Here is a 17107-nt window from a genome sequence, read left to right on the forward strand (position 1 = left end):
GGATGGGGTGTGCTCCGAAAGCTTGTGCCTTGTGCTACCAAATAAACCTGCTGTTGTGAGAATTCTTACTGTGCTTACCCCGTCCACCGCCGGCATCTCCACATCATGGCTATTTGAAGAGGGGTAGGGGAGTCCAGTCCCTCTTGGTGAGCTGACCAATACTCTGCGCTCAACCAACCTTACTAAAATAGATCGCTTGGTCATTTGTTTGTGGGATCTTGTTGTGTATTGTCCACTGCAACAGTGACTAACACTTCAAAAGCATTGCAATGACTGGGAAATGATGTAGGATGTATCGTGGATATAAAAGGTGCTATATAAACGCAAGTTTTGTTTTCTTGCAATAAACTAGAAGGTGGACGCACTTAGATCATCACAGTGATGTCATTAAACTACAAGAGGAGAGCTCATCTATATCTCAATAGGTAAAGGCTCTTATAGGATATAATGCAAACCCAAAGGTAACCTCCATATTTAGTACTTGGTCTGTGTAGATTTAACTGGGGTGAGGTGATAAAGATGGTGGGGTTTTTTATTCACTCATGTGACGTGGGTGTCACTGCCTGGTCAGCATTCATTGCCCATCGCTAGTTGCCCTTGGAGGGCAGTTGAGAGTCAACCACATTGCTGTGGCTCTGGTAGCCAGACCGGGTAAGGACAGCAGATTTCCTTCCCTGAAGGACATTACTAAGTCAGATGGATTTTCCATGGTTTCGACTATAGTTTCATCGTCATCATTAGATTCTTAATTCCAGATATTTTTTATTGAATTCAAATTCCACCATCTGGTGTGGTGGGATTCGAACTCGCGTCCCCAGAACATTCGCTGAATTTCAGGATGAATAGTCTGGCGATAATACTAGGCCATCACCTTGGGGATCTATAATAAACCTGGATCCTGAGCTAGGCAAGGGCAAAAGATGCCAGTGTTTATGGTGCTGATCATCATGAATAATCCATGACAGTCCGTGTCCCACCTGCTACGGTTCCTGTGGTGGATGAGTTAGGAAAATTTTGCCCAGAGCGTGGACGTTGTATGATGCCTCCTGTTGTCAAATAACCTGCTGACACACACAATCCTGAATCACAGGTAAGCAATAGTCATGTGCAGGAGCTACAATCCTTCTTTTACCTGAGCCACATGCTGGTTCTCTCATCTGTGAGCTTGAAAAAAGTGACAGCTGGCCATTCGACCAGGGGAAGCATCACAACAAAATCCAGTTGTATCCTCACTGATGGCCATTCTCTGGTACAAAGAACAAAGAAAATTACAGCACAGGAACAGGCCCTTCGGCCCTCCAAGCCTGCACTGACCATGCTGCCCGACTGAACCAAAATCGCCTACCCTTCCAGGGACCATATCCCTCTATTCCCATCCTATTCATGTATTTGTCAAGATGCCCCTTAAAAGTCACTATTGTATCAGCTTCCACTGCCTTCCCCAGCAGCGAGTTCCAGTTACCCACCACCCTCTGTGTAAAAAAACTTGCCTCGTACATCTCCTTCAAATATTGCCCCTCACACCTTAAACCTGTGTCCCTAGTAATTGACTCTTCAACTCTGGGAAAAAGCTTCTGACTATCCACTCAGCCCCTGCCCCTCATGATCTTGTAGACTTCTATCAGGTCTCCCCTCAACGTTCCCATCAGCAGGAGTGAGTAATCAGAGAACGTGGTGAAGCTGTATCCAGCGTTCTCCAGCACTCTTAAGAGGACATGATGAATAGAGAGGGAAACTCACTCCAAATCATTGGCAAATCATTCAGCAAATTCCAAGCTAGGCTCAGAAGAAGTGAGAAAATGATAGTAGCTTGTGTGAGAGTTGGCCATTCTCTTCTGTAAGTTCCCTTTCTTCCAAAGCACTTACCAAATCTATCGGTCCCAAGCTGGAAAGCAATATGATTGGCACAGATTCAAAATGGCCCAATTTTGTGTTTCCCATGCTCCCTGAGGGCATTCAGATTAAAATAGCAAACAAATTATATAATGCACCAACCCAAACATAATGAATGCATCAAGATGAAGTGTCTGGCTATATAGACAAAGCACCAGAGGACATTAAGCAGCTAACTTGTGAGAGAAGTCAGTTATCTCAGTATTACACTGGTATGTCACTCAACTGAAGGAGGAGTGACACTCCAAAAGTTTGTGCTACCAAATAAACTTGTTGGACTTCAACTGTGCTTACCCAGTCCAATGCTGGCATCTCCACATCATGTCAACCTGGGTCATGGACTAAAGTCCTGCGGTAGGGCTCAAAGCCACAACCCCCTCTCAGTGGTGGGATTGCTACCAATGTGTGCATTCTGGGCACATCAGGAAGGTAATATTGGTCTTCCAGAGGGTGCAGTACAATGCCACCAGAATTTTAAGGAGATTAAATGGGTTAAATTACCTGAACAGGTTGAATAATCAAACTTTGTCCTCCTTTGAGTATGGAAGATTAAAGGCTGTTCAAAGGGGTTAAGGTGTGTTTAGATAACTCCTGAATTTGGTAGGGTAGAGAGAGAAACCATTTCCTCTGGCGAGGGGAGCCCAGGACAAGGGTGCATTCAGCGGTGACTCCAGGAAGCATTTTTTCCACACAAAGGATTGTGGAAATCTGGTGCTCTCTCCCTGAAAAAGCTGCAGGGGGCCAAATAAACATTTCAAAACAGATATTGATATTGCTGTTAGGCAAAGGTGTTGAGGGAAATGGAACCAAAGTGGGTAAAATGAAGTTAAGATACTTCTTGAGCTAGCTGAATAATGGAAAAGGTGTGAGGGGTTGCCTAGCTGCCTCTTGTTCATATTTTCTTAAAAGGTTTGTCACAAAAAAACACTTTGTGCATTTCAAGAAAAGCCTATCTTTCCAAATTGTTAAACTTCCTGAAAGGAATTACCTCTCTATTACCAATGTCAATCACCTGAACCTGTTACTTTGAAGGGCTGGTCAGAGAAGGCCATTGTACGTAGGGTTTCTCTGATACATCTCGGCATGGGAATGCTGAGCTTGTGCTTGCAGTTCCATAGTGTAACAGCAGGGGGAGCTTTTCACCCAGCTTGGCTCAGAAGACCCTCTCGACACATCGAGGGATTATGGGCCTTTCACCAGGGCAGCTTACTCTGTCCATTGGGCCAAAAGCACACTTACTGTTCACCGCTCGCTAATAAAATGCCTGTTGAGTTGAGCATACAGTGAAGTAACATTCCCTCAATCAATTACAGGAAAGACTCACTGAAATTTCAATAAAAGGTTGTTTAGCTCATTTCTGTCACTGAATCATCAAGACTTCTGTTCAGGGATGTCAGCGATTAATACTAACATTCTATACTCCAGCCGCTTCTACAATTTAAAAGAAATTGCTTGAACTTTCAGGATCTGATAATGGAGGAGTTTGTAAACCGGAGTCTGGAGGAGTTAAATCATTGGTTTCAATAACACAGTCACAAATCCAAGGATTAGTCAGGCTCTCTGGATATTGTATATATTCATTCTCATATTGAGGTAGGGTTCATAACTCTACCAAGTTACCAGCGACCAGACTGAAATGAAGGTGACATAACAGGAAAGTTGAGAAGAACTCTTTGAAATCACTTAGTTTTGTGTAATTGCACTGGACAATTATTCACTTCTTAAAAATCAATTCTATATTAGATGTAAATGTCACTGTCACATTCAACAAACTGGAGTTTAGTTTTCCCTTGTGCTCAGTGAACATTTCTGAATGTGGATGGCAGTGATACTGTTACAGCCAGGCTCCCTGAACTGTGGAATGGGGGGGCAGATGGGATCAGAGTCCTTGCTGAGATGCACAAGCCTGTGGATTTGAGGGCTTGGGAACTTTGTGGAAAGAGAAAACATTGACACTCCTGAAGGATCGCAATGAAGAATCGCCGTGAGGACTGCCAGTATCATTGGAAAATGAGGGACTGAGTTAAGGACAAATCTGTGAGCAGATTGGGGCACAGTGGTCCGGGGAAGTACCGGAAGATTGGAAAGCGGCTAATGTTACGCCGTTGTTTAAGAAGGGTGCCAGGCAAAAGGCAGGGAATTATAGGCCGGTTAGTTTAATGTCTGTCATAGGTAAAATGTTATAATCCATCATCAAGCAGGAAATAGCGAGGCATCTTGAGAGGAATTGCTTGATAGAGCAGACGCAGCAAGGTTTCGTTAAAGGGAAGTCGTGTCTGACGGGTTTACTGGAGTTCTATGAGGATGTGTCTAGGGCGGTGGATGTGGTCTTTCTTGATTTTCAGAAGGTGTTTGACAAGGTACCTCACAAGAGGTTATTGCAGAAGGTCAGGGGACATGGAGTTGGGGGTAGGGTGTTAGCGTGGATAGAGGATTGGTTGTCAAATAGGAGGCAGAGAGTGGGGGTCAATGGGTGCTATTCGGATTGGCGGTTGGTGACTAGTGGAGTGCCCCAGGGGTCGGTGCTGGGGCCTCAGCTATTTACCATTTATATAGATGATCTGGAGGAGGGAACCGAGTGTAGGGTGTCGAAATTTGCTGATGACACCAAGATTGGTGGAACGGCAAATTGTGCAGAGGGTGTGGAGAGTCTGCAGAAGGATCTAGATAGGCTGGGCGAATGGGCCAGGAAATGGCAAATGGAATTTAATGTTGGCAAGTGCAAGGTGGTCCACTTTGGTAGGAATAATGGTAGGAAGGATTATTACTTACGTGGCGAAAAACTGCAGCAGGCGACGGTGCAGAGGGACCTTGGGGTCCTTGTGCATGAGTCGCAAAAACCCAGTCTGCAGGTGCAGCAGGTGGTCAGGAAGGCAAATGGGATGCTGGCCTTCATAGCGAGGGGGATTGAATATAAAAGTAGGGAGGTCTTGCTGCGGCTGTATAGGGCATTGGTGAGGCCGCAGCTGGAGTACTGTGTGCAGTTTTGGGCGCCGTACTTACGCAAGGATATTTTGGCCTTGGAGGGAGTGCAGAGGAGGTCTACTAGGCTGATGCCGGAGTTGAGGGGGTTGAGCTACGAGGAGAGGCTGAATAAACTCGGCTTGTACTCGTTAGAGTTTAGAAGAATGAGGGGAGATCTCATTGAGACGTATAAGATGATGAATGGGATGGATAGGATAGAGGTGGAGAGACTCTTCCCGCTCAGAAAGGATAGTAGGACTAGGGGGCACAGCCTCAAGATAAAGGGGGGGGGGCGGTTTAGAACGGAGTTGAGGAGGAACTTCTTCACTCAAAGGGTGGTGAATCTCTGGAATTCTCTGCCCGTTGAAGTGGTGGAGGCTACCTCGCTAAATATTTTCAGACGCGGGTTGATGGGTTTTTGATAAGAGAGGGGATTAAGGGCTATGGGGAAAGGGCGGGAACGTGGAACTGAGTCATGACAGATCAGCCATGATCTTATTGAATGGCGGGGCAGGCTCGAAGGGCTAGATGGCCTACTCCTGCTCCTATTTCTTATGTTCTTATGTTAGCACTGCTGCCTCACAGCGCCAGGGTCCCGGGTTCGATTCCCAGCCTGGGTCACTGTGTGGAGTCTGCATGTTCTCCCTATGTCTGTGTGGGTTTCCTCTGGGTGCTCCAGTTTCCTCCCAGAGTCCAAGGATGTGCAGGTTAGGTGATTTGGTTATGCTAAACTGCCCCTTAGTGTCAGAAGGACTAGCTGGGGAAAATGAATGGGGTTATGGGATAGGGACTGGGTGGGATCGTGGTCGGTGCAGACTCGATGGGCTGAATGGTCTCCATTTGCACTGTAGGGATTCTATGATTCAAAGTGAAAAGTGAAGTAAGGATCAATTCAAAACGCCACCCCTTTGCATGACCGCTTGGACTAAGATTTTCAATGAGACGATGATCCAAAGTAACCCCAAGAAGAACAAGATTCACGTGTTATGAAATTAAGCTCACTCCAAAAAAAAACCAACATCACAATGTAACCAACTTTAATTTTCAGTAATCTTCAATTCCATCTTCCAGTAACAGTGACATTACAACATACACATGCTGGACACTAAATTCAAGTCAGTATCATAAACAGACATCTCAATTCCAACACTCAAACCGAATATCTCCCATCCTCACAACAGTCAGGAAGAAACTTGTATAGTATCTGCCCTACACTGAATATTGCAAAAGTCTCGTAGAAACTTCATGAAGCCTTTAAATAAATGTCAGTAAAAATGGCATCTACACAGCAGTTGCATAACTCTTATGTTGATTAAATATGTTACTAATGATCTATATAATAATTCCTGATCATTCATTATTGCCAGTGCTATCACAAGACATTCAGAACAATTTTATTTGCTGCAAATGCAATCCGCACAAACAGACAGAAACAAAATAGTGCCAAATACAATCAAGTTATCAGATGTTGTGAAATGCAGTCCTATTCTATGATGTATATACCATGAAGGGATATGCTTTGCCTGTATGATGTATTGTTCTGCTAATGAGAGAGAGAGTTGTGTGTTATTTGAAGAATTTAGGTCAACATCAAAGTTAGATGTATGTATTTGTAATTTAAGTGAGACTTGAGATTTTTATATATACGCGTATGCAAAGCCAATCAGGTGATATGCTGGGTTAACACAGATGTGCTCCATAATATTCTAATCTCTGTCCCTTCAAGTTTAATGGTTGTGAGATCATAGTTGTATAGATTTGTAAACTGTTGCAAATATTGGGCTTCGGTTCAGAAGTCCCCAACACTAAAGTTACTTTGTCACTTCATTTAAAAACAAAACTCGCTTTTCATCGAGTCACACAAATGTGATGTTTGCGACTGGGCTTAAAGAATTATAGATTTGCATTTAGCTCAAATTAAAATGGCTCTTTAGCAGTTACTGTTTTGTAGCAGTCCATGGCTGGAATTCTCTGGCTGTTCACACCAGTGGGTTTCTCCAGTCCCACCAGCAGCAGCACACCCCCATCTGGAGTGACATCAATGTGAATTCCCACTGACAGCAGCAGGAGCAGAGAATCCTGCTGCTAGCAAACAGCACACCATCTCCCACCAGTGGGAAACGTGTAGCTGGGAGACTGGAGAATCTTGCCCTATCATTGGGATTGAGTCTAAATGCAATCACTAAGTGACAAATACCCACACACTCCCTGGCAAGGCAAGTCACATGTGCTATTCTCAAGTTCCTCTACATGGTTCAAGCAAGGGTAATATCTGCAGAAATGGAACAGCAAGTTCCCTGCTCATTCTCTTTGACTATGTAAATACTACTTGAGAGAACAGAGACAAGATTTTAATGAATAAAATAAAATGAGCCAAAAAATAAAATAAAATTCAAGCTGGAAAATGCAATTACTTTTATAAAGTAGGAATCAAATCAGTTGGATAGTTGCTCCTCAGTAAGACTCCAAGAAATGGGACTCCACGTGAACTGTATAAGCACGGTCGTTTTCTGCAAAGGTCATTTGGCACAAGGGACATTCCTGATTAAAGTGCTTCTGAACATGTTGCTCAAAGTCAAAATCCTCCAGGTTGAGTGGGAACAGGACCTCACATACTGGGCATTTTTGGCTGCAAATGTTGTTTAAATAGCAAGCGTGAGATTTGTGAATATACAAAGAACAAATATTGTGTAATGCAACAACTCCTTCTGGAAAAAGAGATAAATATCATATCACTGTGCCCTTACCACTCAGCAGGAACCTCAGCCTGTGCCACGTCCTGTGAATTCTCCTGTGTACGGAAAAGAACAATTAGTCCATTCCCAGTGTTGGTCTTGTACAATGTAAATGTGGGCTCTCCCCCAGTACAAACTACCGCCAATCACACCCATTCTCAGAACAGCTCCATGCTTGGAAAATTGATCTTGGGATGGTCCAGTTTCAAATGTCCAGATTTCCTACAGAATGGTGCTGAAATTTTGAATACAGCTGGCATCACTTTCTCCACTCTCCACATCCTCACGTACCCAAAGATACTGTGTTTCAAAAAAAATGCAGCCCGGCTCGTTAAAGCATCACTGAAGTTATTTCTGTGATTGTGCCGTTACTGCAGGGAAATTAAAGGGATTTGATATTCCCCTCAAAGAATGTAATGGTTGTTTGCGTTTCATACAAGTGCTGAATTATTATTCCAGGAAGGATCCCAGTGTGACCCTGTCCTTGTTGGCAAATTAGAAAAAGGAGGATGGGCATGAATAAAACAGAACCACTGTTCCCCACTCCTGACTGCCAGTGTATCGCCAGGCACAGGCTGGCCCAGGCTTGACAGCAAATGCTTATCATTGTACAGACCTGCACACGCAGCATGGGAAACAGAGGCACAGTGACTATGTTATGAGGCCAGTAATCCAGAGACCCGGGCTTATTCAAGTTCAAAATTTACCACAGCTACTGAGGAATTTAAATAGTTGATTAAATAATTCTGGAAATAAAAAGCTAGTATTAGTAATGAAACTATCAGATTGTCACAAAACCACAGCTGGTTCACCAATATCTTTTAGGGTGCAGAATCCAATGTAATATCCAATCTGCCCAATATAATCAGACTGACTCTTAAAATGCTCTCTGAAATAGTCCAATCAGCTATACAAAATACTGCACAAATTGCAACAGTTCAAGATGGCAGCTCACCAACATCTTTTCACTGAGGGATGAGCAATAAATGGTGGTTCTGTCAGTGCTGCCCACATTCTGTGAATGTGTGAATAGAAAGTTGCCATCCACACCAAGGTCTGCTGCCAGCTTATCTCACCTACTTCAGTATGGCGAGTGACATACTTCGAGATTTCTCAAAACTGTTTTCAACAATCCCAAAAACTGGGAATATACATCCTGCTTTTTAACTAAATCCAACTTGGTGAAACCCTTTGGAAGGGACATTAACACCATCTACTTGAAAAATCTTCAATCAATGTTTCACTGCCTTAATCCAGCTTTGATGTGGAGATACCAGTGTTGGACTGGCTTAAGCACAGTAGGAAGTCTTACAACACCAAGTTCATCAGGTGAGTGAACAGCTGTGTTCACAAACAGGGCATCTAAAGACACAAACTCAATTTACAAGATAATGGTTGGAATGTGCGTTTTTACAGGTAATCAAGTCTTAAAGGTACAGACAATGTGAGTGGAGAGAGGGTTAAGCACAGGTTAAAGAGATGTGTATTGTCTCTAGCCAGGATAGTTAGTGAGATTTTGCAAGCCCAGGCAAGTCATGGGGGTTACAGATAGTGTGACATGAATCCAAGATCCTGGTTGAGGCCAGCCTTCACAACACATGACAACGCAGAATTGCTGAGCAAAAACTGATAGCCAAGTTCCGCACACACGAGGACGGCCTCAACCGGGATCTTGGGTTCATGTCACACTATCTGTAACCCCCACGACTTGCCTGGGCTTGCAAAATCTCACTAACTATCCTGGCTGGAGACAATACACATCTCTTTAACCTGTGCTTAACCCTCTCTCCACTCACACTGTCTGTCCCTTGATTACCCATAAAGATCTGCATTCCAACCATTATCCTGTAAATTGAGTTTGTGAACACAGCTCTTCACTCACCTGATGAAGGATACTGAGACTCCGAAAGCTGGAAATAAACCCTTTGGACTTTAACCTGGTGTTGTGAGACCTCCTACTGTGCTTACCCCAGCTTCACCACTGGTAAAAGAGACAGTGAGAAACAGAGTGTGAGTGCAACAGGGACCGCAAATAGGGGACAGAAATCAAGATAAATGAAAATGAAACAGAGAAAGAGAAAAAGGACACAACATAATCGGCCCCAAAAATATAAAACCAAAAAGCCTAATGCCCAATGAAGCATCATTTTGGTTTATTCCACATTACCATCGCTCTCAGCTTCACACTGCTTTCCCTATCTCTATTCCAATAAACAAGAGGAATCACATTAGAAGTGTTTCCATTTACCCTTTAACTTTACCCCTTCTATCAAAGCTGGGCTGAACTGCATCCTCGAGCCTTCAACCCAATCTTCCAAATTTTGCATTTATACAGCAAAATGTGTCCGTGCGAGAGTGCGCATGCTTGTGCCTGTGGGACAGTATGCACGTGTCTGTGTGAGTGTACGCATCTGTGTGAGAGTGCACGTGTCTGTGTGTTGTGAGAATGTCTGTGTGAGAATATCTGCGTGTGCCTGTGTGAATGCTCGCACGTGTGTGTACGTGTGAATGCCTGTGTGCGTGCACATAACTGTGAGAGTCTTGAGTATGCACGCGTGAATGCTTGTGTGTGTGTGTGTGTCCGTGAGAATGCCTGTGTGTGGGTGTGTGTCTGTGTGAATGCCTTTGTGTGTGTGTGGCTGTGCGAGTGGGTGTAAGTTTGTGTCAGTGCGTGTGTCCGTATGAATGCCTGTGTGAGTGTGTGTCACAGTCTGAACCAAAGCTGCTATAAGCCTCACTTGCCCATCTGGTTCAGTATCATGCTGACAGTTTCAGGATTATACAAATGTGTATGCAGCCTCGATAAAAATGTCATTCGGTCAGCTTTGGCTCAAATTGTTCTTGCTCCAGAAGGACAAGAGATGGTGTGCTGTGCTGCTGCTAAATGCTAGATCTGCAAACCAATAGCACAGTGGTTAGCACTGCTGCCGCACAGCACCAGTGATCTGGGTTCAATTCCTGGCTTGCGTCACTGCCTGTGTAGAGTTTGCACATTCTCCCCGTGTCTGCATGGGTTTCCTCCGGGTGCTCCGGTTTTCTCCCACAGTCTGAAAGGCATGCTTGTTAAGTGCATTGGCCGTATTAAATTCTCCCTCAGTGTACCTGAACGGGTGCCAGAGTGTGGCAACTAGGGGATTTTCACAGCAACTCCATTTCAGTGTTAATGTAAGTCTACTTGTGACACTAATAAACAAACTTAAACTTAGTTGGCAGGTGCAAATTTCAGCATGGACATCAATCTGGAGTCACCTCCCCCTGCTCTCACTACTGATGGTACTGGGTCAAGTCTCTTGGAGAACATGTTTGATGTGTAGAGCACTTGGCATTATGTCCAATGAACTCTCAACATGCTGCGTTACAGTGAGAATTGGGGGGGGGCGGGGGGCACGGTTCAGTCGGATCAAACAGAAATTCTCAATTCACGCCAAGTAGCTGCCATGAAATTAAATGCTTCACCAGAAGAGGAAATAAATTTTAAAGGTTTAGTTTAAAAATGAGATGATTTACCACGTCGTCCAGGTTTTGTTCATTGTCAGTGCTTTCACCGCTCTGTGATTTGTTGGCATCTGGAGGATCAGAGAGAAAAAGACAAATCAAAAGCAATAAAAAGTATCACTAGACAAGTCGGATCTTTACAAGTGAGAAGCTGTTGCAGGACTAACAAGAACAGGAGAAACTGGAGTACAGGAATTCTCTGGTTGTGACTGGTACAGGTGTGGCTGCAGGTTTCTCTGTGTCAGTTGCGCATAGAAAAGCCCAAATTAAAATGTTGACAAAAAGCTGACCCGTCAACACCCAAAAATAACTAAATTAATTTTGAGAGATTGGAAATGCAAAAGCACCTCCCAAACTAGAGGGAGGAGCCAGAGAGATCCCTGCTTCATCAACAGTGATAGTCAGAACCTGCACAATGGAGAACTGAAAATATGCCATCAGTTGTGATGAAGGATTCTGCCTACAGACGTACAATATGTAGATTTATTGCATGGCTTTCTACACAGTTGGTTTCATTTATACGAGCAAAACTTCAACCTCTGCAGGAACTGATGAGAGTTGGTTTGTTGGGACTCACCCAGGGTGGCTGTTTGAAGGAGCTTCCAGTGGCTTGGAATGACCCTTCAAATTTCAGAGCGACTCAGTACCAGTCAGGACTTTTCTACATTGGGTTTTTAAAGAGAATGGGTGGGATTTTCCGGCCGCGTTTGCCCCAAGGCCGGAAAATCCCAATGAACCGTTGCGTGGTCCGTGTCCTGCCTGCTACAATTCCCGTGGCAGGTGGGACAGTAAAATTTAGGTCAGCGCGTGCTGTTTTTTAAGCCAGTGATTTATCTGGAAACCCTTCTGAACATATTATTAGAATGTGTTGTGCAGATGCTCTGAATGAAGATCGGAATTTTGGAAACTGGAGGGAACAGTTTCTCTCAAGCTGTTTGGAGACAGTTTGAGAGAATAGTCAAACTGGCTTAAGAATGCAGAGGTTGAAAGAGATATGTGTAAGGGGAAATGAGAGAGTAAGAGAGTTTGTCTTATTTATTTGTGGGATGCGGCATCACCACATTTATTGCCCAACCCTAATTATCATTGCGAACGTGGCAGCGAGCTGGTTTCCTAAATTGCAGCAGTCCATTTGAGTGGTAGGTACTTAGTGAGATAATGTGAGAGAAAGATAATGAGTGATTACGTGAGAACAAGACAGCCCACACTGGAAGGCCAGCTTTTTAGCTGAATTGGTGTAACTATTTTGAGGGAGAGTTGACATTCTGGGGGTGAAATGAAAATGCCCTGGTCACCAGAGCAGTCCCGTGTCTAGCCAATGACGAGACGATCAAGGGTTAATAAGTTAAAAACTCTGGAAACTGGATTCATTGAGTTCAAAAATTCCAGATTATAATCATTTTTTTTGGGTGGCAGTTGTTGGTGGTCCTTCCCTTTTCCCATTCACACCTCTTCCAGATACACCTTTTATTTACTTGTCCCATAGTGGACAGTGAATAAAGTTATCTCCAATTGCAATGGGATCTTGATCAATTGGGCCAGTGGACTGGCAAATGGCAGATGGAGTTTAATTTAGATAAATGCGAGGTGATGCATTTTGGTAGGATGAACCAGGGCAGGACTTACTCAGTTAATGGTAGGGCATCAGGGAGAGTTACAGAACAAAGCGATCTAGGGATACACGTTCATAGCTCCTTGAAAGTGGAGTCACAGGTGGACAGAGTGGTATTTGGCATGCTTGGTTTCATCAGTCAGAACATTGAATACAGAAGTTGGGACACCCTGTTGAAGTTGTACAAGACATTGGTGAGGCCACACTTGGAATACTGTGTGCAATTCTGGTCACTCTATTATAGAAAGGATATTATTAAACTAGAAAGAGTGCAGAAAAGATTTACTAGGATGCTACCTGGACTGGATGGATTGAGGTATAAGGAGAGGCTGAATAGACTGGGACTTTTTCCTCCGGAGCATAGGGGACTGAGGAATGATCTTATGGAGGTCTATAAAATAATGAGGGGCATAGACAAGGTAGATAGTCAATATATTTTCCCAAAGGTAGGGGAGTCTAAAACTAGACGGCATAGGTTTAAGGTGAGAGGGGAGAGATACAGAAGTGTCCAGAGGGGCAATTTTTTCATACAGAGGGTGGTGAGTGTCTGGAACAAGCTCCCAGAGGTAGTAATAGAGACATCTACAATTTTATCTTTTAAAAAGCATTTAGATATTTACATGGGTACAATGGGTATGGGCCAAGTGTGGGCAATTGGGATTAGCTTAGGGGTTTTAAAAAGAAAGGGCAGCATGGACAAGTTGGGCTGAAGGGCCTGTTTCCATGCTTTAAACCTCTATTACCACTCCCTTTGGCCCTCAACCATCACTCCTTTCATTCTTTGTCCCGCTCCCCATTTCTGCTGAGAAAAACACTATGTGGAGGCCGGAGAATCCCAAGCTTGAGTTTCTCTCTCCAAGGTGCTGCCTGATTAGATTTTTTTTTTAGCATTTTCAGTTTTGAATTCAGATTTCCAACATCTACATATTTCAATGTGGCTCTTTCTGTCATATCCCTTAGCAACAATATTCCAATTCCACAGATATAATATTTCTTCAATTGGGAAATGATGTGTTTGATAGGGAGAAGTAAAAATAGGAATAACACAAGAGTGCAGAGACAGATATGTCAAACTTTGGACTCTTTATTGAAATAATCGCACAACGGGCTGTCTCCCCTCTCCTCACTGGTTGTGTTAACAACAGGATCAGCAGTTTCTTGTCATGTTGCTGCCTCTGTATGCGACCTCGCCATTATTTCAGCCTCTCTTTCTCCCACCCTCTATCTTGCGGGAGAGCCCCATCTCCCTAACCCTGCGTGAGGAGGGAAAAGAAAAAACACAAACACACACACACATACACATACACCACACATTAATTTCAAATCATTTGACTTCAGACATCACGTACGTCAGGCACAAGGATTTCCAAGTGCAGTGCAACTTAAGAACAGGAGACGGCCATTCTGCCTGTTGGGCTTGCTCTGCTATTCATTGAGATCATGTCGGAGCGATACTTCAGATACTCGGGTTGCTCAAACCAATGGTATGAAGCTCAGGATACCACATGGTCAGGGAAGCCCAGGAAACTTTGCTCTGCTTGCCTGGTTTGTTTTGTTTGAATATCATGGAAGTTTGGAAGAGGTTGTTTTTAGCTCAATCACCTCATTGACAAATAGATCCTAAATCAGAACCCCAAAATTTGTTACTGCCACCAAATTGAGATATATGGAATTAATAGGAACAAAAAGGTGCAGATTAGGTAGATTAGCCGTGCCAAGTTGGTGTCAGGGGGATTGGCAAAGTAAACGTGGGGTTACAGGCATGGAGCCTGGGTGGGATTGTGGTCAATAGAGACTCGATGGGCCAAATGGCCTCCTTCTGCACTGTAAGGATTCTATGATTCTGTGAAAGGATTTGAATTTTGAATGATTGTCAAGTATTTGGGTACGTGTTTATGTCACCCATGAAGACAATAAGATTGGACTCATCTGTCCTGAATAGAAATTGTATTTAATATCTTTGTAAATGGGATCCCATTGAAGAAGTGCATTAGCTTACAGGGAATATCTATGACAAGATAAATGATGGCATTTCCAAAAAATATCAGTTACGATTTTAGAATTCTGAAGTTAGCATCTCAACAGCACAATTTTAAAGAAGATTACAGGAGCTTTCCCTGGTGCCCTGACCAATATTTACCCGTCATCCAACATCTGAATCGGATTTATTACTGGTCATTTATTTGTGGGATCTTGCTGTGTGGAAACTGGCCTCTGTATTTCCTATAATACAACAGTGACTAGGCTCTTAATTGGCTTTAAGATGCTTCAGGATGTCCTAGGATTGTGAAAGATGGTCTCCAAAAAATTCTTTATTTCCTTCCCCTAGATCAGGGATTCTAATCTAACCAGACCCATTATAGGAAGGACATTGCAACTTTTGAAAAGATGAGATGAGAGAAAACATCAAGTTGTGAATTCCCTTACTGAAACACTTCCACTGTTTAAGATCATTATCAGAACCCATTCATTTGATCAAGGCTTCAGTCATCATTTTAATCACACACCTCCCACTCCAGTTAGGCACTGACCCAGTTATCTAATTCTGCACTTGCAACACTGCCCTATTCTCAGTGAAATTGCTGCTAAAACCCTCATCCATACTTCTGTTAACTCTAGACCCTACCTTTGCACAAACTGCTGGCTGCTCTCCTTCATGCAAACCTCACAAACTTGATTTAAAACTCTGCTGCCCATATCCTAACCTACAGCAAGTCATGTTCAGTCATGACATCCGCGTTTGACAACCTGTGCTGGCTTTGAAGTTTTCATGCTCATGTTCCCGTAGTCTCACCCCGTCCCTATCCGTAATCTCTTCCAAGTTGACAACTCCCTGGAATATGGCACTCCTTAAACTAATGCTTTTGAGTATTTCCCTTTCCCTGCTTCCTTTATGTTGCCACTGGCAGTTGTACTTTCAGCAGCACTGGCTCTAAGCTCTGGAATTCCTTTCCCAAACCTCTCGGATTCTCCTAAAAATTTTCTTCTTTGATCAAGCGCTCGTTCTCTCCTTCCAATGTCTTTCTTTAGCTTGAAGTTACTTTTTGTTTGCTCTTGTGAAGTCTAATGAGTAAAAGGGCTCTGTTGTAAATGCATGACAATGTGAGTTTGAACCCACACCAGAATTGCACTGAGGTATAAACAGGAGTGAGAGTTGATGATCCATCTCGGTCTCTTCCAGTGATCCCCAGCGTCCCAGATGCCAGTCTCCAGCCAATTCAATTCACTCCACGTGATATCAAGAAATGGTTGGAGGCACTGGATACTGCAAAGGCAATGGGCCCTGATAACATTCCAGTGATGGTACTGAAGATTTGTGCTCCAGAACTTGCCTCTCCCCTAGCCAAGCTCTTCCAGTACAGTTACAAAACTGGCATCTACGCAACAATGTGGAAAATTGCCCAGGTATGTTCCGTACATGAAAAGCAGGACAAATTCAACCCAGTCAATTACCGCTCAGTCATCAGTAAAGTGATGGAAGGGGTCATCGACAGCGCTCTCAAGCAGCACCTGCTCAGAGACGATCAGTTTGGGTTTCGCCAGGGTCACTCAGCTCCTGACCTCATCACATCCTTGGATCAAACATGGACAAAAGAGTTGAATTCCAGAGGTGCGGTGAGTGCCAGCCCTTGACATCAAGACCACATTCGACTGAGTGTGGCATCAAGGAGCCCTAGCAAAACTTGAATGGGTATTAGGGGGCAAACTCTCCACTGGTTGGAGTCATGTCAGGCGCATAGGGAGATTGCTGTGGTTGTGGAGGGTCACACATTTCAGCTCCAGGACATCTCTGCAGGAGTCCCTCAGGGTACTGTCTTAGGCCCAACCATCTTCAGCTGCTATATCAATGACCTTCCCTCTGACGTAAGGTCAGAAGTGGGGATGTTCGCTGATGATTGCACAATGTTTAGCACCATTCACAATTCCTCGGATACCGAAGCAGTCTGTGTTCAAATGTAACAAGATCTGAACAATATCCAGGGTTGGGCTGACAAGTGGCAAATAACATTCACACAAATGCCAGGCAATGACCATCACCAATAAGAGAAACTCTAACCACTGCCCCATGACATTCAATGGTGTTATCATCAATGAATCCCCCACTGTCAACATCCTTGGGATTATCATTGACCAGAAACTAAACTGGACTCACTATGCAAACACAGTGGCTACAAGAGCAGGTCAGAGGCTAGGAATACTGCAGCAAGTAACTCACCTCCTGACTCCCCAAAGCCTGTCCACCATTTACAAGGCACAAGTCAGGAATGTGATGGAACATCCCCCACTTGTTTGGATGGATGCAGCTCCAAGAACACTCAAGAAGTTTGACACCATCCTGGACAAAGAAGCCCGCTTGATTGGCACCACATCTAAAACATCCACTCTTCCACACCACCAATGCCCAGCA

General features: G+C 43.9%; 1 protein-coding gene across 2 annotated transcripts in view; it reads right to left on the reverse strand.

The window, feature by feature from the left end:
- Positions 1 to 5877: 5877 nt before the first annotated feature.
- The window catches only part of LOC145359139 (uncharacterized), a 64167-nt gene continuing 52937 nt past the window's right edge, over positions 5878 to 17107 (reverse strand). For both annotated transcript variants that reach the window (XM_080213550.1, XM_080213551.1), the window contains exons 14-16: positions 11100 to 11158; positions 7605 to 7648; positions 5878 to 7486 (exon numbers count right to left, since the gene is read on the reverse strand). In XM_080213550.1, the coding sequence (XP_080069676.1) occupies positions 7312 to 7486; positions 7605 to 7648; positions 11100 to 11158 (278 nt within the window). In that variant the 3' untranslated portion in view covers positions 5878 to 7311. The remainder of the gene's footprint in view (positions 7487 to 7604; positions 7649 to 11099; positions 11159 to 17107) is intronic.

This window comes from Carcharhinus amblyrhynchos, chromosome 27 (assembly GCF_965287045.1).
Source record: "Carcharhinus amblyrhynchos chromosome 27, sCarAmb.v2.hapA, whole genome shotgun sequence".
NCBI classification, from domain to species: domain Eukaryota; kingdom Metazoa; phylum Chordata; class Chondrichthyes; order Carcharhiniformes; family Carcharhinidae; genus Carcharhinus; species Carcharhinus amblyrhynchos.